Source organism: Somniosus microcephalus, chromosome 11 (assembly GCF_052327205.1).
Source record: "Somniosus microcephalus isolate GS21.2 chromosome 11, FLI_Smic_1.0, whole genome shotgun sequence".
Lineage (NCBI taxonomy): Eukaryota > Metazoa > Chordata > Chondrichthyes > Squaliformes > Somniosidae > Somniosus > Somniosus microcephalus.
In genome coordinates, this window is record NC_140997.1 from 9,374,399 (window position 1) to 9,395,968 (window position 21,570).

A 21,570-nucleotide genomic window follows, 5' to 3' on the forward strand; every position below is an offset into this window, starting at 1 on the left:
TCACTCACCTGAACACCGGATATCTCGAACCCTCCAAGCCCTTCAGCCCGACGGTCCACATCACTAACTTGCCGTGGTTTGGAGCTGTCGGGAATCCCACACTTCAGGAATAAAAATAGGGATTAGGCTAAAAACTGCCTGTTAACTACCTGTTAACAGGCAGTTAATTGGCACTAATCCCCTTCCCGCCTCGGGGAGGCGGCTCCCAGCACAGGTCGGGTATCCGCTTCCTTTGAAACTGGCATGGAGGCGGGTTGGGGGTGGGATGGGTTCGTGCCCCCTGATTTCGAGATTTTAACCCCCCACGCGCCTCCAATCCTGCCTCCATGGCCCAATGAAAATCCTGCCCATATTGCCTCTATTTATAAAGCCAGGGATCTCGTATGCTTTTTTTAACAGTCTTCTCAACTTGTCCTGCCACCACCGCATCTGGTCACTGCATAACAGGCTTGTGTCCATCTTCCCCTTCCCACCACAAATGTACCATCATCCACAGACATTCCTCTGTGTGTTTGAACTCACACAACTCCCATCCATCACCCTCCCCATTCCCCGCCAAGAAAATCGGCTTCTAGTAAACAGAGCCCTTACCCAGAGTCCGACAGCCAAGACAAATAGTAAATATACCACCAGGACCACAATATCAGCCACCTCCAGGGTTTGGTGTGCCATCGCAGGTTGGGTAGGGTCCACTGTGCTGACTGGGGTGCTGTCTGTCTTCTCCATGGCCAAAGGGATCCTGGTCTTCACCTCCTTATCTCAGGCTTTGATAAGAATTTTTTTTTAAAGAAGAGAATCAAATTGGGTTTTCATAACCAGGAAATCACAATATTCTGTCTGTAAATGCCGAAAGACGCCTGAAAGTTACCTGTAATCTGACAGTCTTATCTCGGAGAGCGCTGGTAGAGTGGGTGGTTCCTGTTGGATGCCTCTTACCTGGCTTCCAGCTACAACTCTCCACCTTTAGATGTACATCACGCGGTAGGACTGAGCTACACTGTCTCGCCACTCGTGCGCGACGGGTCAACACGGGAAGAGACAGAAGCCGGTAATCCTTCAGTACCAGTGGGAGCTGCTGCCCTAATAACAAGGCACAGAAGAATTTGCACGCTCTCTATACTTCTAAAGATCAAATTCCAAACTTAGGTGTTATTAAGTAAAGGAATAAATTCACTTTGGGTTAAAGTTTAAGTATACTTATCTGATAATTTATGCATGGCGAGAGCATAAAATCGCATAAAAGCCAACTGAACCTTAACAGCCTTCTCCTTATCTCCCAGCAGCCCAGTATTCTCCTCCCCTCTGTGATTCACATTGCTCTCCAGTTACACAAGATGCCAACAACTTGCTCCCAGGCCTCTGGCAATACCACTAATGGACCACATGCTCAGAGCTGTATGAGAATGCTGCACCTTCATTCGTCACACTCTCTTTTTCAGGAGAAATATGGGTGGAAGTCTCAGAGGCCCAACAACTAACAGGATCTTGCCGGCAGTGGGAAGCATAGTCATAGAGTCATAGAGTTATACAGCACAGAAAGAGGCCCTTCGGCCCATCGCATCCGCGCCGGCCATCAAGCCCTATCTATTCTAATCCCATTTTCTAGCATTTGAACCATAGCCTTGTATGCTATGGCATTTCAAGTGCTCATCCAAATGCTTCTTGAATGTTGTGAGGGTTCCTGCCTCTACCACCCTTTCAGGCAGTGAGTTCCAGATTCCAACCACCCTCTGGGTGAAAAAGTTTTTCCTCAAATCCGCTCTAAACCTCCTGCCCCTTACCTTGAATCTATGCCCCCTTGTTATTGACCCCTCTACTAAGGGGAAAAGTTCCTTTCTATCCACCCTATCTATGCCCCTCATAATTTTGTGTACCTCAATCAGGTCCCCCCTCAGCCTTCTCTGCTCCAAGGAAAACAACCCCAGCCTGTCCAGTCTTTCTTCATAGCTGAAGCGCTCCAGCCCAGGTAATTGGAAAATCGTGGATTGCCTGTGATTTTCCATCCATTAATGTCAGTGGATGGAAAACTGGGGCCGCAGTAGCCACGGTTCTCCAATAAGTTGCCTGCTGTGGCCGAGGCTCCACCAGCTGGTTTGGGGGCTTGGAAAGTTGTGGCCTACATGTGCTTATTGACTTAGCTTTATTGAAGCTCAAGCATGAAATGTTGCATTCTCAGTGTGATGTAGGGCAGTGTTGGGAAATAGGCCACTTTTCACTCTACGTGCCTGTAATGATATCAGCAAATAGTGATGGTATTTGCCTGTTTGATTATGATGCCTTACCAGCATATTTGCCTGTTTGATTATTTATGCCTGAGCAGCAGAGGGCATGTGACAGAGGCAGAGTTTAGTTTTAGTTTCGTTTTAGATGGATCTCTAAGATGGTGTCTCCTGTAATGTTGTTAACTGAGTTGAACAAACTTTAGATTAAAAGACATTCTCTTTCATAAATGTCTCGTCATTGAACCCACAAAGAAATCAATACATGGTGTCAGAAGTGATTGAAAGAGATGAAGAGGAAAAATCTGAAGTTAAATCAGCTCTCCACATATTAGCAAGCCAAAAGAGAACATCGTTACTTACCTTTGGAGAATAGCTAATGAAGTGAAAAATGGTAGGAATACACCCACCGGCGAAGCTTCAGTTGACAGGTAATGTGGCTGAAAATTGGAGGAGGTTCAAACAACGTTTGGAGTTGTATATAGCGGCAATCGGAGCTGACGAGAAAAGTGATAAAATGAAAGCGTCAGTGTTCTTACATGTCGTGGGTGATGAAGCGCTGGAGGTGTATAATAACTTCACATTTGCTACTGATGGAGACAAAATGAAGCTGGATAAAATAATGGAACAGTTTGAGGCCTACTGCATACCTAAACGTAACGTGACGTTTGAGAGGCACAGATTTTTCACATGTGTACAGAAAACGGGAGAGACTATTGATCAGTATGTGACTGAACTGAGAAACAGAAGCAAAACGTGTGAATTTGGGGGACTGACAGACTCGCTGATAAAAGACAGACTGGTGTGTGGTATTCCAGATAATGGTCTAAGGGAAAGACTGCTAAGAGAGCAAAATCTAGACCTGGGAAAAGCCATAGCACTGTGTAGGGCTACAGAGACTGTGAAGTCGCAGGCAAAAGAGCTGTTCAGTGACAGTAGCTGCAACGTGGATGCAGTGAGAATGAACGGACACAAACCGTTTAATGAAAAGAGCGCCAATATGAAAAAAGAGGCGTGGCCAGCAAACAAAAATGAAAGGGGCAATCGAAAGTCATGTAGTAGATGCGGTACACAGCATCCACCAAAAAAGTGTCCAGCATATGGTAAAACATGCAATAGCTGCAACAAAAACAACCATTATGCCCGTTGCTGTAAGAACCAAGCACGACAAAGCAAGGTCCATGCAGTAGATGAAAGTGAGATAGAGGAGTTCTATGTGGATGTTGTGTCTGAAAACAAAAAAGAAAAAAGAGACTGGATGTTGACACTAAAAGTGAATGACATACACATTCCATTTAAATTGGATACTGGAGCACAAGTTAATGTGATATCAGAGACTGATTTTAAGAAAATTAGACCCAAACCAAAGATACATGGAATAAAAGTGAAAGTGACAGGATACTCAGGTACTGATATACCAGTGAAAGGAAGATGCATTGTCAAAGAGACACACAGGGACAGGGACAGAGAGCACACGCTAGCATTAATCGTGGTGCCAAAGGATGTGCAAGCCATACTAGGTTTAAAAGCCTGTGAGAGACTGAGCCTGGTAAAGAGAGTCCTCGTTGTGGAAAGCGAAGGAGAGACAGTCTATGATGAACTCATGAAAGAGTACAAAGACCTATTTCAGGGTCTAGGCTGCCTTCCAGGAGAACACACGATCAGAGTAGATAAAAGTATGCCAACAGTCATACATCCATGCAGAAAAGTTCTGTTTGCTCTTCAAAAGCAACTGAAGGCAGAGTTGGACAGGATGGAAAGCCTGAACGTGATTCAGAAGATAGATGAGCCAACTGAGTGGGTGAGTTCCCTCGTCGTTGTGGACAAAAAGAATGGAAAGCTCAGAATTTGCCTGGATCCAAGAGATCTAAACAGAGCAATAAAGAGAGAGCACTTCAAGCTTCCTACACGTGAGGAAATCATGTCACAGTTTGCAAATGCAAAGTATTTCAGCAAGTTAGATGCATCATCAGGATTTTGGCAGATGAAACTGGACGAAGCAAGTTCAAGACTGTGCACGTTCAACAGTCCATTTGGCAGATACAGATTCCTAAGGTTACCATTTGGCATTGCCTCAGCTCCTGAAGTGTATCACAAAACTATCCATATGATCTATGAGCACCTGAAGGGAGTTGATACATCAATGGATGACATCATAGTATGGGGAACCACGAGAACTGAGCATGACGAGAGACTGAAAAAAGTGCTGGAAGCAACAAGGAAAACAAACCTGAAGCTGAATAGAGAGAAATGCCAGCTCGGGGTGACAGAACTGACATTCGTGGGAGATATCCTTAGCAGTGAGGGCATCAGACCAGATCCCAGAAAGGTGTCCACCATTGAGAATATGCCAAAGCCACAATGCAAAAAGGATGTGCAGAGGTTTAATGGAATGATCAATTACATGGGTAAATTCATATCCAATCTCTCAGAAAAGATGGCGCCACTGAGAAGACTAACTGAAAAGAACATAGAATGGGAATGGAATCATGAGCATGAGAAGTCATGGAGCGATCTAAAGAAACTGCTCACAGAGGAACCAGTTCTGAGGTTTTATGACCCAACGAGACCCATCAAGATATCATCAGATGCATCACAGAGTGGGCTCGGTGCCGTTCTTCTGCAAAAATATGACTACTGGCAACCTATTGCATATGCATCGCGCTCAATGACAGACGCGGAGACGCGATATGCTCAAATAGAAAAGGAGCTGCTCAGCATCACATACGCCTGTGAAAGATTTCACCAGTTTGTGTCAGGACAAGCAATCAGTGTAGAGACTGACCATAAGCCCTTGATTGCATTGTTCCAAAAGCCACTAAATAGCTGTCCGCTTAGAATACAAAGAATGATGATCAGGCTGCAACGCTATACACTGAATGTTGCGTACACACCGGGTAAGCTGATGTATACAGCAGACACGTTGTCCAGAGCTGTTGACCCATGTGAGCCCGCAAACACCACAATGGATGAAAAAGTGAACGCCTACGTGGACATGATCACAAGTGCACTGCCCATAGCAGATGCAAAAATGGAGCTCATAAAGACTGAGACAAACAAAGATGAAACACTGAGACGACTGAGGAAAAGCATCTTGGATGGATGGCCCAACATGAAGCAAGACTGCTCACCTGACATGGCAGAGTACTGGAACTGCAGGGCGGAACTATCAGTGGTCGAAGACATCATCTACAAAGGAAGTAAAATAGTTATCCCAAAGAGTCTGAGAAAAGAGATGCTAAAAAGGATCCATGGAGGACATCTGGGAATCGAAAAGTGTAAGAAAAGAGCACGAGAGGTGATGTACTGGCCACGAATCAACCAAGATGTGACAAATGAGGTGTCAAACTGCACAATATGCCTGAAATATCGAGCAAGCAATCCGGTAGAACCACTAAAGCCACACCCAGCGCCAGACAGACCTTACCAGAAGGTAGGCGCTGACCTATTCGTATGTCAAGGGAAGGACTATCTTGTAGTCACAGACTATTACTCCCTGTATCCAGAGGTTTGTAGGCTGTACACCACCACTGCAGATGCTGTGATAACATGTATGAAAGCCATATTCTCCAGACATGGCGTGGCAAGCGAGGTCTTCACAGACAACGGACCCCAGTTTTACAATGCAAGTTTCCGACACTTTGCCAAAGAGTGGGACTTTGTCCACACAGCGTCAAGTCCTCACTTTCCACAGTCCAATGGACTAGTGGAAAAATCGGTCCAGACAGTGAAAAGACTGATGTACAAGGCAAGAGACAGTGGAACTGACTTCTACCAGAGCATGCTTGTATACCGCACAACGCCGCTCGAGTGTGGTAAGTCACCAGCCCAACTCCTTATGGGACGTCGGCTAAGGTCAAACCTACCCATCCCGGAGAACCTCCTGAAAACAAAAGAGGGGGAGAAAGTGAGGAAGTTCAAAGAGCAACAGAAAGAAAAGCAAAAGTACTACTATGACAGAGGAACACAAAACCTACCTGAACTCCACACTGGTGACCAAGTAAGGTTCAAAGACAAAACAAACATATGGACTCAGAAGGGAACTGTCCTGAGTGAAGTCCAACCAAGATCATACACCATTCATGTAAGAAGTCACACGACACCAGGTTATAGTCCAACAGCTTTATTTGAAACCACTTCACCTGAAGAAGGAGCAGCACTCCGAAAGCTTGTGATTTCAAATAAAGCTGTTGGACTATAACCTGGTGTTGTGTGACTTCTTACATTTGTCCACCCCAGTCCAACTCCGGTATCTCCACACCATACACCATTCAGACAGATGAGGGTGCTGTTCTGAGAAGAAATCGTCGGGATCTTCTCATGGGACCAGCCACAGCAGGTCAAAAGACTGATACTGTTGAACAACCTGATCACACAGCAGGTCAAAAGACTGATACTGTTGAACAACCTGATCACACAGCTGAGAATTCATCATCTGAGGCAACAACTCAGATTCAAGGACAATCAATCAGAAAATCCTCAAGACACGTGAGGCCTCCTGAGAGACTCATTGAGCAAATTTAAGGACTCTTGTTATAGAAGGAAGTAATGTTATCTTATTCTCTCTTCAAGTTCTAGTGTATTTACATATTTCATGTGAACACACAAAACAAGGTTAAAAAACCTTGATAATGATAATGTAAGTTAATTAAGTGTTACAGTTAAAATGCAGAGTAATACAAAGAATACATGTTGTTAGATAAAAGTAAAATACTTTTGTTTTAAGAAAGGGAGATGTAATGATATCAGCAAATAGTGATGGTATTTGCCTGTTTGATTATGATGCCTTACCAGCATATTTGCCTGTTTGATTATTTATGCCTGAGCAGCAGAGGGCATGTGACAGAGGCAGAGTTTAGTTTTAGTTTCGTTTTAGATGGATCTCTAAGATGGTGTCTCCTGTAATGCTGTTAACTGAGTTGAACAAACTTTAGATTAAAAGACATTCTCTTTCATAAATGTCTCGTCATTGAACCCACAAAGAAATCAATACAGTGCCCAGTGCCAGCGTTAAGCAAACACTGGCAGATCAAGTGTTGCACAGGTGACAGACTGGGTAAAACACCCTCTACAAAATGGTCTAGGTTATATGTAGCATCAATGTACACTGCCACTCAGGTGGTTCAAGTCCCATCCAGAGACTTGAGCACAAAAATCTAGGCTGACACTCCCAGTGCAGCGCTGAGGGAGTGCCGCACTGTCGGAGGTGCCGTCTTTCAGATGAGACGTTAAAACCGAGGCCCCGTCTGCGCTCTCAGGTGGACATTAAAGATCTCACGGCTCTATTTCGAAGAGGAGCAGGGGAGTTATCCCCGGTGTCCTGGCTAATATTTATCCCTCAACCAACATCACTAAAACAGATTACCTGGTCATTATCACGTTGCTGTTTGTGGGAGCTTGCTGTGCGCAAACTGGTTACCGCGTTTCCCACATTACAACAGTGACTACACTCCAAAAGTACTTCATTGGCTGTGAAGTGCTTTGGGATGTCCTGTGGTCGTGAAAGGTGCTATAGGAATGCAAATCTTTCTTTCTTTCATGCAACATGAGTTGAGCCCAATCTCAGTTCACCTTTACCACACCAATGGGACTTGTTCTGTTTTTCTGTGCCAGCCTTACTTCTATCTGATCACTCAGTGATCTTGCAAATCAATAACAATTAGGGAGCAGTTTGGTCTATGGATTTGTGCTCAGTAGGAACTGAGCTAATACCATCCAAACTCAGAATAGGAAATTGTCAGGAGTTGAAAGCACAATTGATCTTAAATAAGATATTGATAAGGTTACGAACAGCTGTAGGAATAGGAGGGGCGTGTTATTACTCAATGTCAAATCTGATAAGATTAGCAGTAAGATTCTAGAAAGTCCAATGTACAAAATTAACACCAATCAATGTCAGGTGCTAAAGATCAACCCGTTTAAGCTCAGTCTGTGACTGTGATAGAAAGACTTGCAGTTCTATAGAGCCTTTCACGACCTCAAGGAATCCCAAAGCGCTTTACTGTCAATGAATTGCTTTTTAAGTGTAGTCACTGTTGTAATGTAGGAAACACGGCAGCCAAGTTGTGCACAGCAAGCTCCCACAAACAATGAAATAAATTAATAGATAAATTGTTTTAGTGATGTTAGTTGAGGGATAAATATTTCTTTTTATTCATTCATGGGATCTGGGCATCGCTGGCAAGGCCAACATTTATTCCCTATCCTTAATTGCCCTCGAGAAGGTGGTGGTGAGCTGCCTTCTTGAACTGCTGCAGTCCGTGTGGTGAAGGTACTCCCACAGTGCTGTTAGGGAGGGAGTTCCAGGATTTTGACCCAGCGACGATGAAGGATCAGCGATATATTTCCAAGTCAGGATGGTGTGCGACTTGGAGGGGAACTTGGAGGTAGTGGTGTTCCCATATGCCTGCTGCACTTGCCCTTCTAGGTGGTAGAGGTCGCAGGGTTGGGAGGTGCTGCCGAAGAAGCCTTGGTGAGTTGCTGCAGTGCCTCTTGTAGATGGTACACACTGCAGCCATGGTACACCGGTGGTGGAGGGAGTGAATGTTTAAGGTGGTGGATGTATTGATTTCTTTGTGGGTTCAATGACGAGACATTTATGAAAGAGAATGTCTTTTAATCTAAAGTCTGTTCAACTCTTTATACAGCATTTCAGGAGACATCATGCTAGTGATGCATCTAGAACAAAACTGAAACTAAACCAAACTGCTTGTCTCTCACATGACCTCTGCTGGTCAGGCATAAGTAATCAATACATGCAACTATGCTGGTAAGGCATGATAATCAAACAGGCAAATAACATCACTATTTGCTGATATCATTACAGTGGATGGGGTGCCAATCAAGTGGGCTGCTTTGTCCTGGATGATGTCGAGCTTCGTGAGTGTTGTTGGAGCTGCACTCATCCAGGCAAGTGGAGAGTATTCCATTACACTCCTTACTTGTGCCTTGTAGATGGTAGAAAGGCTTTGGGGAGTCAGGAGGTGAGACACTCGCCGCAGAATACCTAGCCTCTGGCCTGCTCTTGTTGCCACAATATTTATGTGGCTGGTCCAGTTAAGTTTCTGGTCAATGGTGACCCCCAGGATGTTGATGGTGGGGGATTCGGTGATGGTAATGCCATTGAATGTCAAGGGGTGGTGGTTAGACGTTTGCTTGTTGGAGATAGTCATTTCCTGGCACATGTGTGGCGCAAATGTTAACTGCCACTTATCAGCCCAAGCCTGAATGTCGTTCAGGTTTTGTTGCATGCGCGCATGGACTGCTTCATTATCTGAGGAGTTGTGAATGGAACTGAACACTGTGCAGTCATCAGCGAACATCCCCACTTCTGACCTTATGTTGGAGGGAAGGTCATTGATGAAGCAGCTGAAGATGGTTGGGCTGAGGACACTGCCCTGAGGAACTCCTGCAGCGATGTCCTGGGGCTGTGATGATTGACCTCCAACCACCACAACCATTTTCATTTGTGCTAGGTATGACTCCAGCCAGTGGAGAGTTTTCCCCCTGATTCCCATTGACTTCAGTTTTACTAGGGCTCCTTAATGCCACACTCGGTCAAATGCTGCATGATGACCAGGGCAGTCACTCTCACCTCACCTCTGGAATTCAGCTCTTTTGTTCATGTTTGGACCAAGGCTGTAATGAGGTCTGGAGCTGAGTGGTCCTGGCGGAACCCAAACTGAGCATCAGTGAGCAGGTTATTGGTGAGTAAGTGCCGCTTGATAGCACTGTCGGCGACACCTTCCATCACTTTGCTGATGATTGAGAATAGACTGATGGGGCGGTAATGGGCCAGATTGGATTTGTCCTGCATTTATGGACAGGACATCCCTGGGCAGTTTTCCACTTTGTCAGGTAGATGCCAATGTTGTAGTTGTACAGGAACAGCTTGGCTAGAAGCGTGACTTGTTCTGGAGCACAAGTCTTCGGCACCACAGCCGGGATGTTCTCGGGGCCTACAGTCTTTGCTGTATCCAGTGCGCTCTGGAACCGAGTGGTCTTGGCGGAACCCAAACTGAGCATCAGTGAGCAGTTTATTGGTGAGTAAGTGCCGCTTGATAGCACTGAATTCCTGGAGTGTGTACGAGATGGATTTTTAGACCAGTACATTGAGGAGCCAACTAGGGAACAGGCTATCCTAGATTGAGTATTGTGCAATGAGAAGGGGTTAATTAATTATCTTGTTGTGCGGGGTCCTTTAGGGAAGAGTGACCATAACATGATAGAATTCTTCATTAAGATGGAAAGTGAAGTAGTCCAATCCGATACTAAGGTCCTAAATCTAAACAAAGGAAGCTACGAAGGTATGAGGAATGAGTTGGCTATGATAGATTGGGGAGCTTCGTTAAAAGGTTTAATGGTGGATAGGCAATTGCTAACATTTAAGGAACAAATATATGAATTGCAACAGTTATACATTCCTTTCTGGTGCAAAAACACAAAAGGAAAAGTGGCCCAACCATGGCTAACAAAAGAAATTAAGGATAGTATTAGATCCAAAGAGGAGTCATATAAAGTTGCCAGAAAAAGTAGCAAGCCTGAGGATTGGGAACAGTTTAGATTTCAGCAATAAAGGACCAAGAGATTGATTAAGAGGGGAAAAATAGAGTATCAGAGTAAACTTGCAAGGAACATAAAAGCAGACTGTAAAAAGAAAAAGATTAGTGAAGACAAATGTAGGTCCCTTACAGTCAGAAACAGGAGAATTTATAATGGGGAACAAGGAAATGGCAAAGCAATTAAACAAATACTTTGGTTCTGTCTTCACGGAAGAGGATACCAATAACTTCCCAGAAATTCTAGGGAACCTAGTGTCTAGTGAGAGGGAGGAATTAAAGGAAATTAGTATTAGTAAAAAAATAGTGCTGGAGAAATTAATGGGACTAAAAGCCGATAAATCCCCAGGGCCTAATAATCTGCATTCCAGAGTACTAAAAGAGGTAGCCATGGAAATAATGGATGCATTGGTTGTCATCTTCCAAAATTCTATAGATTATGGAACAGTTCCTGCAGATTGGAGGGTGGCAAATGTAACCCCACTATTTAAAAAAGGAGGGAGAGAGAAAACAGGGAACTACAGACCGGTTAGCCTAACATCAGTAGTAGGGAAAATGCTAGAATCTATTATAAAGGATGTGATAACAGGACACTTAAAAATATCAATGGGATTAGACAAAGTCAACATGGATTTATGAAAGGGACAAATCTACTGGAGTTTTTGACAAATCTACTGGAGTTTTTTGAGGATGCAACTGGTAGAATAGATAAAGGAGAACCAGTGGATGTGGTGTATTTGGATTTTCAGAAAGACTTTGATAAAGTCCTACATAAGAGGTTAGTGTGCAAAATTAAAGCACATGGGATTGGGAGTAATATACTGGCATGGATTGAAAATTGGTTAACAGACAGGAAACAGAGAGTAGGAATAAATGGGTCTTTTTTGGGGTGACAGGCGGTGACTAGTGGGGTACCACAGGGATCAGTGCTTGGGCCCCAGCTGTTCACAATATATATCAATGATTTGGATGAGGGAACCAAATGTAATATTTTCAAGTTTGCTGACGACACGAAACTAGGTGGGATTGTGAGTTGTGAGGAGGATGCAAAGAGGCTTCAAGGCGATTTAGAAAAGTTGAGTGAGTGGGCAAATACATGGCAGATGCAGTATAACGTGGATAAATGTGAAGTTATCCACTTCGGTAGGAAAAACAGAAAGGTAGAGTTTTATTTAAATAGTGATAGTTTGGGAAATGTTGATGTACAGAGGGACCTGGGTGTCCTTGTACTCCAGTCACTGAAAGCAAACATGCAGGTGCAGCAAGTAGTTAGGAAGGCAAATGGTATGTTGGCCTTCATTGCAAGAGGATTTGACTACAGGAGCAAGGATGTCTTACTACAGTTATACAGGGCCTTGGTGAGACCACACCTGGAGTACTGTGTACAGTTTTGGTCTCGTTACCTAAGAAGCGATATACTTGCCATAGAGGGAGTGCAGTGAAGGTTCACCAGACTGATTCCTGGGATGGCAGGACTGTTGTATGAGGAGAGATTGGGTCGACTAGGCCTGTATTCACTAGAGTTTAGAAGAATGAGAGGGGATCTCATTGAAACGTATAAAATTCTGACAGGGCTAGACAGACTGGATGCAGGGAGGATGTTTCCCCTGGCTGGGGTGGTCTGGAACGAGGGGTCACAGTCTCAGGATATGGGGTAGGACATTTAGGACTGAGATGAGGAGAAACTTCTTCACTCAGAGGGGGTGAACCTGTGGAATTCTCTATCACAGAAGGCTGTGGAGACCAAGTCACTGAATATATTTAAGAAAGAGATAGATAGATTTCTAGACACAAAAGGTATCAAGGGGTATAGGGAGAGAGCGGGAATATGATATTGAGATAGAGGATCAGCCATGATCATATTGAATGGCGGAGCAGGCTTGAAGGGCCGAATGGCCTACTCCTGCTCCTATTTTTCTATGTTCTATGTTCTGTGTTTCTTGAAATTACGTGGAGTGAATCGAATTGGCTGAAGATTGGCTCCTGTGATGTTGGGGACCTCAGGAGGAGGCTGCTATGGATCATCCACTCAGCACTTCTGGCTGAAGATGGTTGCAAACGCTTCAGCTTTGTCTTTTGCACTCACGTGCTGGGCTCCACCATCATTGAGGATGTGGATATTCATGGAGCCTCCTTCTCCCATTAGTTGTTTAATGGTCCACCACCATTCACGACTGGATGTGGCAGGAGTGCAGAGCTTTGATCTGATCCGTTGATTGTGGGATCGCTTAGCCTTGTCTATAGCATGCTGCTTCCACTTTTTAGCATGCATGTAGTCCTGTGTTGCAGCTTCCCCAGGTTGGCACCTCATTTTTAGGTACACCTGGTGCTCCTCCTGGCTCTTTCATACTCCTTATTGAACCAGGGTTGGTCCCCTGGCTTGATGGTAATGGTAGAGTGAGGGATATGCCGGGCCATGAGGTTACAGATTGTGGTGGAATACAATTCTGCTGCTGCTGATGGCCCACAGCGCCTCATGGATGCCCAATTTTGAGCTGCTGGATCTGTTCTGAATCTATCCCATTTAGCACGGTGGTAGTGCCACACGACACGATGGAGGGTGTCCACAGTGTGAAGACAGGACATCGTCTCCACAATGACTGCGCGGTGGTCACTGCTACCAATGCTGTCCTGGACAGATGCATCTGCGACAGGTAGATTGGTGAGGATGAGGTCAAGTAAGTTTTTCCCTTGTGCTGGTTCTCTTACCACTTGTCACAGGTTCAGACTGGCAGTTATGTCTGACGTAATAAAACTCACTACTCACTTGGTTTGAGTATAAAGCAAGGCTTTAATCAACTTGTTTCAGAACATGGAGGTCTAGTTGTACTTCACTAGTTCCTGTCTTACAAAATGTCCTTGGAAAGCTGGGCCCACGCCCGAGTATTTATACTCCTTGGACAGCGCCACCAGCTGGCCGTCCAGCATTATTTCATGAGTAGTTTCTTTATGTTGATGAGATTTATAACATTCTCCCTGCCTAAAAGATTTGGAAGTCCGATGACTTCCTCTTAACGGATTAGGTGGACCACGAATAGCCGCAGTCTTTTAGATTTTTGTTTATGGCTAGAAGGCACGTCTTCCCGGACCGTGTCTTGGTCCCTGGGCCGCTTGATCCGTACCGGTGGATCGACAGGGCCCATGTTGCTCAGATCGACCCGAGGGAGGCTGGGGAGACCGTGACTCCGGGTGCGGGTCCCCACAGGCGCAGAACTGGCTTCATCCTGTTTGATAGCCGGGGATTGACCGGCGTCCTGGCCTCGGGTGGCCATCCCACGGGGAGCGCTCAGCTCCCCGAGTGGATCCGGTGGGGCAGCTGGCAGATCTCTCGATGTCCCAGGTAGGGCATCATCTTCGGGGGAGCACAGAGTGTCGGCATCATCCCCGTGGGTCCCTCTATCAGTTGGGTCCATGGAACCGGCTGGACAGGGAGCCAGGTCCTGGAGCGAAATGGTGGACTCCCAGCCATCAGGGTACCGCACGTGCGCGTACGTGGGATTGACGTCTGTGAGTTCTACCTCATCGACGAGAGGATCGTTTTTGGACGATCAGACGAATCTTCGGAGCAGCACGGGGCCGGGAGCTGCCAACCATAATGGTAGAGACATCCCATGGGTGGAGCGACACTGGAAGCTGAAGAATCGCTCGTGAGGTGTGACATTGGTAGACGTAGAAAGGAGAGACCTGATGGAATGCAACACGTCAGGGAGCATAGTTTCCCACTGCTGGTCTGGTAGGTTGTGTGACCTCAGCGCAAGACGAACAGCGTTCCAAATGATAGCGTTGTATCTCTCAACCTGTCTGTTACCGATGGGATGGTACGGTGTCATTTTACTTGTGGCGATTCCCCGTTGGGAGAGATAACTTTTGAGTTCGCTTGACATGAAGGAGGGACCCCGATCAGAGTGGATGAAATTGGCCGTACCGCAAAGGGAAAAGACTTGGTCAAGGCATTTGATCACTGTGGAAGTAAGCATATTGGGACAGGGGAAAGCAAAGGGAAAGCGTGAATATTCGTCCACCATAGTCAGTAAGTAGGTGTTTCGCGTTGAAGAAGGCAATGGCCCTTTAAAGTCAATGCAGAGTCGCTGCATAGGCTGCATAACGTGTATGAGCGAGCCATCCGATGGATGGAAGAATTGCGGTTTTAATTCCGCACAAATTCTACAGGAGGAGCACGTTCTTTTCACATCTTCCGTAGAAAATGGGAGATTTTTAGATTGCACAAAGTGCAACATACGGGTAACGCCAGGATGGCATAAGTCAGTGTGAAGATCCGCAAGAGTCGAAGTTGACATAGAAGAGCAGAATGCCCGCGTGAGGGTATCTGGGGCCACATTCTCTTTGCCGGGTCGATAATGTATGGTGTATCCAAAGGCGGCCAATTCCATCCGCCAGAGTTGTATATTGTTATTCTTGATCTTAGTGCATTTCCGGTTATCCAGCATAAAGGCCACGGCGCGCTGATCGGTTATAAGTGTGAAATGGCAACGAGCGAGAAAATGACTCCATTTACATACAGCTTCGATGATGGCCATAGCCTCCTTCTCGACAGGAGGATAATGGAGCTCGCTACCCTGCAAAGTTCTGGACAGAAATGCAACGGGTCGACCACCTTAATTCAAGGTAGCAGAGATCGCCACATCCGATGCATCGCACTCGACCACGAAAGGAAGATTTTCATCAATGGAATGAAGCGTGGCTTTTTCCAGTTGTCGCTTGAGGAGGTTGAAAGCTGAAATAGCCGTTGCCTCCAATGGAAATTACTTTGCGTGAAGCAGGGGCTGGATCTTGTCGGAGAAGTGGGGTATCCATTTCGCATAATAGGCGAACATGCCGAGTGCCCAAAGAAGAGAGCCGAGATTCGTAGGGGGTGGGAGCTCCTGAAGCGGACGAAGTCGCTCCGGATCCGGTTTGGTGACACCGTTGCCCACCCAGTAGCCAAGGATGTTGACTGATGGTACTGATTTCACAGATTTGGACTCATTTAAGGTTAAGTTGCGACGACGGAGAACATCAAAAAAATTCTGGAGGTTGGCATCATGCTCCTTCTGGTCATGACCAGCAATGGTGATATTATCCAGATATGGAAAAGTGTCCGTAAGTTCTCCTGTTTGACTAGGCTATCCATTGCCCGTTGAAAGACTGCCACCCCATTGGTGACCCCAAATGGAAGGTGACAAAACTGGTACAGCCGACCATTGGCCTCAAAGGCCGTATACTTTTTGTCAGAGTCTTTTAACGGTACTTGATGATATGCGCTTTTTAAATCAAAGGTTGAAAATACCTTGTAGTTAACAAGGTTAGTGACCATGTCATCGATGCGTGGTAGTGGGTAGGCATCCAGGTCGGTATACTGGTTAATAGTTGGCGAGTAATCAATGCAAAGACGTTTCTTGTGTTGCTTCAGAGGATTTTTGACGACGACGACTTGAGCCCGCCAGGAAGATGAACATGTCTCAATGATACCGTCAGCTGGAAGGTGAGAGATTTCTGCCTCGATAAAGGATCGATCATCTTGGCTGAAACGTCGTGATTTAGTGACTATGGGCTTACATCGGGGGGAAAGATTGGCAAAGAAGGAGGGCTCGTCGAGCGAAGTCGCCGAAAGCGCACAAAACAGTACTTTGGAAATAGTAAGCTCCAGCTTTGACCCTCCAAACTCGAAAGTGAGTCTTTTGCGTTGTTTTTGGAAATCCTGTCCCAGGAGCACATCACTGCATAGGTTCTTGAGCACCCCGAGCTGGGTAGAGAAATAAGTGCAGCCATTGAGAATAAGGTCGACAAGACAAAAGCTGGAAGAATTGGTGGTCAGTGTCATCAGAGCCATTGCAATTTCCCTGTCCGAGGGGTAAATATGCAGTTTTAACTTACTGACAGTCCGCTCATTAATGAAGCTGTCAGAGCTGCATGAGTCGATTAATGCACTCAAAATGTGTCCATTTACCGAAACCTTCGTGGCTGCATGGGACAGATTTGGGGGAAAAACAGCTGTGATGGGAGGAGGGGCAGTTTTACCCTTGACAGCTGTAACGTTGGTAGTGGTTCTTGGGGGAGGAGCAGTTTTATAGATTGCAGCTGTAACCTTAGTACTGTAGTGGCTCTTGGGGGAGGAGCAGTTTTATAGCTAGTAGCTGCAAAACTAACAGGAGCTCTCGACCGGTATATCTTAGAAAAGTGGCCTTTCTTACTAACAGCGGCTTTTGACTGGCATACCTTAGAAAAGTGACCTTTCTTGCTGCAATGCTTGCAGGTTGCGTTACGAGCAGGACAAAATTTCCTATAATGGAACGCACCTCCACAGAAGAAACACTTCCTTCCAGATTGCCAAGATGCCGTTAGGGCGGGGTCGTCATCAGTGTAGGTTTCTAGGGTAGGATTGTCATCAGCCAGGTTGGAGTCATCACCCGTGAGGGCTTCCGCCCGAGGCCTATCGAAGGAGTCACTAAAAGTGATAGCAGCAGCCTGTGCACGTGGTGAAAGATAGGTATCCGCATTCCTCTTTGCTAAGTCCAGATAACATGCCTGGTCATAGGCAGCCCGTAACTTGAGGGTTTTATTCTCCAACAGACGTTGACGTATGAAGGGAGACGCAATCCCATTAATAAAGGAATCACGAATTAACTCCTCCTGGTACTGCTCAGCTGTAACAGCTTTAAGATTACAATCTTTGCTGAGCCTGCGAAGTTTCTGAAGGAATTCGTCAAGTGATTCCCCGGGTTGTTGTCGAGTTGTGGCCAGTAGATGCCGAGCAAAAATTTCATTTGGGGACTTGACATATAGCTGCTGTAGTATTTGGATAGCGGCGTCATAGTCTACACAGTCGTCGATATAATCAAACACATGAGGGGATACATAATTAGCAAGCATTCGTAACTTGTTAGGAACATTCTCACCACACTCCTCAAGGAAGTTGCAAAAGGTACAATACCAGTGTTTCCATACCTTAGCAGCTGTAAGTGAATTCGGGTCCAGGTCGAGACAGGCGGGTCTGAGTAGTTTCTCCATGATGGATCGATTACTTGTCTGAGTTCCCTTCTACGGTTCGAGTCGTAGCTGGCTGTTCCCGAAATCACCCAAAACGTGGAGTCGATATCCAGTTGATTAAATTGACGTAATAAAACTCACTACTCACTTGGTTTGAGTATAAAGCAAGGCTTTAACCAACTTGTTTCAGAACATGGAGGTCTAGTTGTACTTCACTAGTTCCTTGTCTTACAAAATGTCCCATGAAAGCTGGGCCCATGCCCGAGTATTTATACTCCTTGGATGGCGCCACCAGCTGGCCGTCCAGCGTTATTTCATGAGTAGTTTCTCGATGATGATGAGATTTATAACAATGTCCTTCATGATTCGGCCAGCTCGGTCAGTAGTGGTGCTACCGAGCCACTCTTGGTTATGGACATTGAAGTCCCCCACCCAGAGTACATTCTGTGCCCTTGTTGCTCTCAGTGCTTCTTCCAAGTGGTGTTCAACATGGCGGAGTACTGATTCATCAGCTGAGGGAGGGCGGTAGGTGGTAATCAGCAGGAGGTTTCCTTGCCCATACTTGACCTGAAGCCATGAGACTTCATGGGGTCCGAAGTCAATGCTGAGGACTCTCAGGGCCACTCCTTCCCGACTGTATACCACTGTGCCGCCACCCCAGGTGGGTCTGTCCTGCCAGTAGGACAGGACATACCCAAGGATGGTGATGGAGGAGTTTGGGACATTGGCTGAAAGGTATGATTCTGTCAGTATGACTATGTCAGGCTGTTGCTTGACTAGGCTGTGGGACAGCTCTCCCAATTTTGGCACAAGTCCCCAGATGTTGGTGAGGAGGACTTTGCAGGGTCGACTGGGCTGGGTGTGCCATTGCCGTGTCTGTAGCCGGTGCTGAGGTCGATGCCGGGTGGTCCGTCCAGTTTATTTCTTATTATTGTGTTTCGTAGCGGTTTGTTACAACTGAGTGGCTTGCTAGTCCATTTCAGAGGGCAGTTAAGAGTCAACCACATTGCTGTGGGTCTGGAGTCACATATAGGCCAGACCGGGTAAGGACGGCAGATTTCCTTCTCTAAAGGACATTAGTGAACCAGTTGGGTTTTTACAACAATCCGATAATTTCATGGTCACCAGGGATAGCTCTTCTTCGAAATAGTGCCATGAATCTTTGTGCAGATGGGGCCTCGGTTTAATGTCTCATCTAAAAGGCAGCATGTCTGACAGTGCTGCACTCCCTCAGTACTGCACTGGAGTGTCAACCTGGATTATGTGCTCAAGTCTCTGGAGTGGGACTCGAACCCACAACCTTCAGACTCCAGTTGAGGTGTTTCTGCCTATAATCAGGCATTAGACTTAGCTTTTTGGCCCTGAGGGAAGGAGGCTCTCAAAGGCATGATCTAGGTCCTGTGGAAGGTGATGGCTGTGGCAGTGAGTGCCACCTTCAGCAACCCTTGCATGGCTAGTCAACCATGGAGAAGTTAACTGACTTCTTCAGGGGCATCTAAAGTAACAGAGCACCTTGTAACATTGCATTGTACAGTGCATTGAACATAATTTGCAATTTACCAGCAACATGTAGGAGATACAGCAATAGCCTTCACACTTCTAGATCAACCATGATATAACGGAATGGTGGAACAGGCTCGAGGGGCTGAGTGGCCTAATCCAGTTCCACGCACAGGTGAACACATAGGGGAGCAATAGAAGGCTCACATGTTGGATATTTCATTGTCAGCACCTGTTTTCACCCCCATTAATGCTTTTTGATACCTGGCTTGCATTTCATCTAACAGCTCGCAGAGCACCTTTGCTCTCTCTAATTTTTTTTCATGAAAGGGGAAACGTCCCACAGCCAAAGTACCGCCTCAATCCCATAGTCAACTGCTGCAAATGATCAGCCAGCCACCTCAGAACCATCCGCCACTCTAGGAGAAGGAAGAGGCTAGGATAGAAAGGGCACATTGGAGTTGGCACCAACGGTGGCCTTAAACAGTAGGAAGGTTGTTGCACTTGTTGGTGAGAGGTGTGGAATGATTTGGGGCAAGCCGGGAAGAATGCCTGTGCAAAGGAGTAGTCAAATGATCTGTAAATGGGAGCCTTGATCTCTGTGGAACAGAGCAACATGTCACCAAATAAATGAGTTGAGTTCGTTGTCAAAGGAAGTTTGTGGGCTTGGATTTCAAGCATTGCAACAGTGACTCACTTCAAAAGTACTTAATTGGCTGTAAAGCACTTTGGGACATCCTGAGGGCGTGAGAGGTGCTATATAAATGCAAGTTCTTTCTTTCTAATTAAATGTGTAGACTTAGTGGCCTGGCGTTCCACCAGTCTCAGACACTGCAGTGAGTCACATTGGTATGGACACAAATTGGTTGCCTTGACTCTTTCAGCTGGATTTCCCTCCCCTCCGCCCAACCCCTCCCCCCCCGGGGCAGACTTCCGAGTAGTGCCAGGAGCCCACCATGAATACTTAGTGAATATTCACCAAGGAAAATCGGGCTGCACTAGAGTGTTAGCCTCGATTTTTGTGCTCAAATCGCTGGAGTGGGAGTTAAACCCACACCCTTCTGACTCAGAGGTGCGAGTGCTACCAACTGAGCCAAGGAGATTAATCTTTAATTCCTGGAGACTCCAGGCCAATCCTGGGGGGTTGGAAACCTTAATTGCTTTGAGTCTAATAACACATATTTTTCTCCTCCCTGATTGTGTTGACATGTTGGGCTATGATTCTGCAGGTGCAGCAGCCATTGTGCTTCAAAGGGTGACTGACTTGCTCTTCTCAGTGTTGAACCTATCGGAAATCTGTCTGCCCTCGGTCTTTATTTGCTTTTTATTCGCTAGCTTCTAGGGTTTTGACACGGTCAGCTGTAGGGGCGTACAGTACTTCCGTAGCTCTACTGCTGACCCCATTCATATGGATTGACACGGGATTTGATGCGTTCCGTCCGCTCGGATTGACCAATAGGGAGAGGTGGGCAGTGGGGCAGTTACTTCCTCTGGACAGACTTTGAGACTTGGGTGTTCCTCTGTGCATTCTGAAGCTTTCAGAAGCGAAGTCCAGTATTCCTGTGCCTGCTCTTTGTTCAGTTTATTGGATTGCATTTCATTGGAACTTTTGGTGCCTGAATTTGTGGTTTAGCTGATTAAAAAAAAACAAATATATAGTGATCATTAACTAGCTAGTTGTAGAGCATGGTAATCCTTCTTATGCAGATGGATAGTAGGACTGGGCCTGTTGCTGGAAACTGATTGTCTTCCCTCCTGTCCCTGGAGCCTGGCTGAGAATCTCGTAAAAAGAAAAAAAGACTTGCGTTTCTATCGCGCCGTTCACAACCTCAGGACGTTCCAAAGCGCTTTACAGCCAATGAAGTACTTTTGAAGTGTAGTCGCTGTTGTAATGTAGGAAGCACGGCAGCCAATTTGCGCACAGCAAGCTCCCACAAGCAGCAGTGTGATAATGACCAGATCATCTGTTTACTTTTAGTGGTGTTTTTGTTTTTTGTATTGAGGCAATGCATGGAGCTGGTTGCCTTACCTTCCTTGTTTTGACTGGCCCTGCAGTAAACCTTCTAGTAAACCGGAGGCTATGCACCACTGTCAGTGTGTAACTACTTGCTGCTCTGCTTGACCTGAGCCTGGTTAAACTTTGGTTTTGTCGATTGGATGATTGACAGCATGCTGGTCTAGAATAACAAGTGGAAGCTTGGCACTTCCTGTTGCTGCTGGTGTTTAGCCAAACCTGTGAAATTCCACTTGGAGAAGTGGTGGTCGGACTCTTGCTTTCAACCACGGCAAAACCTTCCCTGCTCTAT

General features: G+C 46.0%; 1 protein-coding gene across 4 annotated transcripts in view; it reads right to left on the reverse strand.

The window, feature by feature from the left end:
- Positions 1-21,343, reverse strand: part of slc5a11 (solute carrier family 5 member 11) — an 80,836-nt gene extending 59,493 nt beyond the window's left edge. Inside the window, exons 1-2 of one of the 4 annotated variants that reach the window (XM_086000138.1) lie at positions 21,294-21,343; positions 592-764 (exon numbers count right to left, since the gene is read on the reverse strand). In XM_086000138.1, coding sequence (XP_085856264.1) covers positions 592-726 — 135 coding nt within the window. In that variant the 5' untranslated portion in view covers positions 727-764; positions 21,294-21,343. Of the gene's footprint in view, positions 1-591; positions 765-868; positions 1,126-21,293 lie in introns of those variants that run through there. The other 3 variants (XM_086000139.1, XM_086000137.1, XM_086000140.1) reach the window with 3 other exon arrangements.
- Positions 21,344-21,570: the final 227 nt, after the last annotated feature.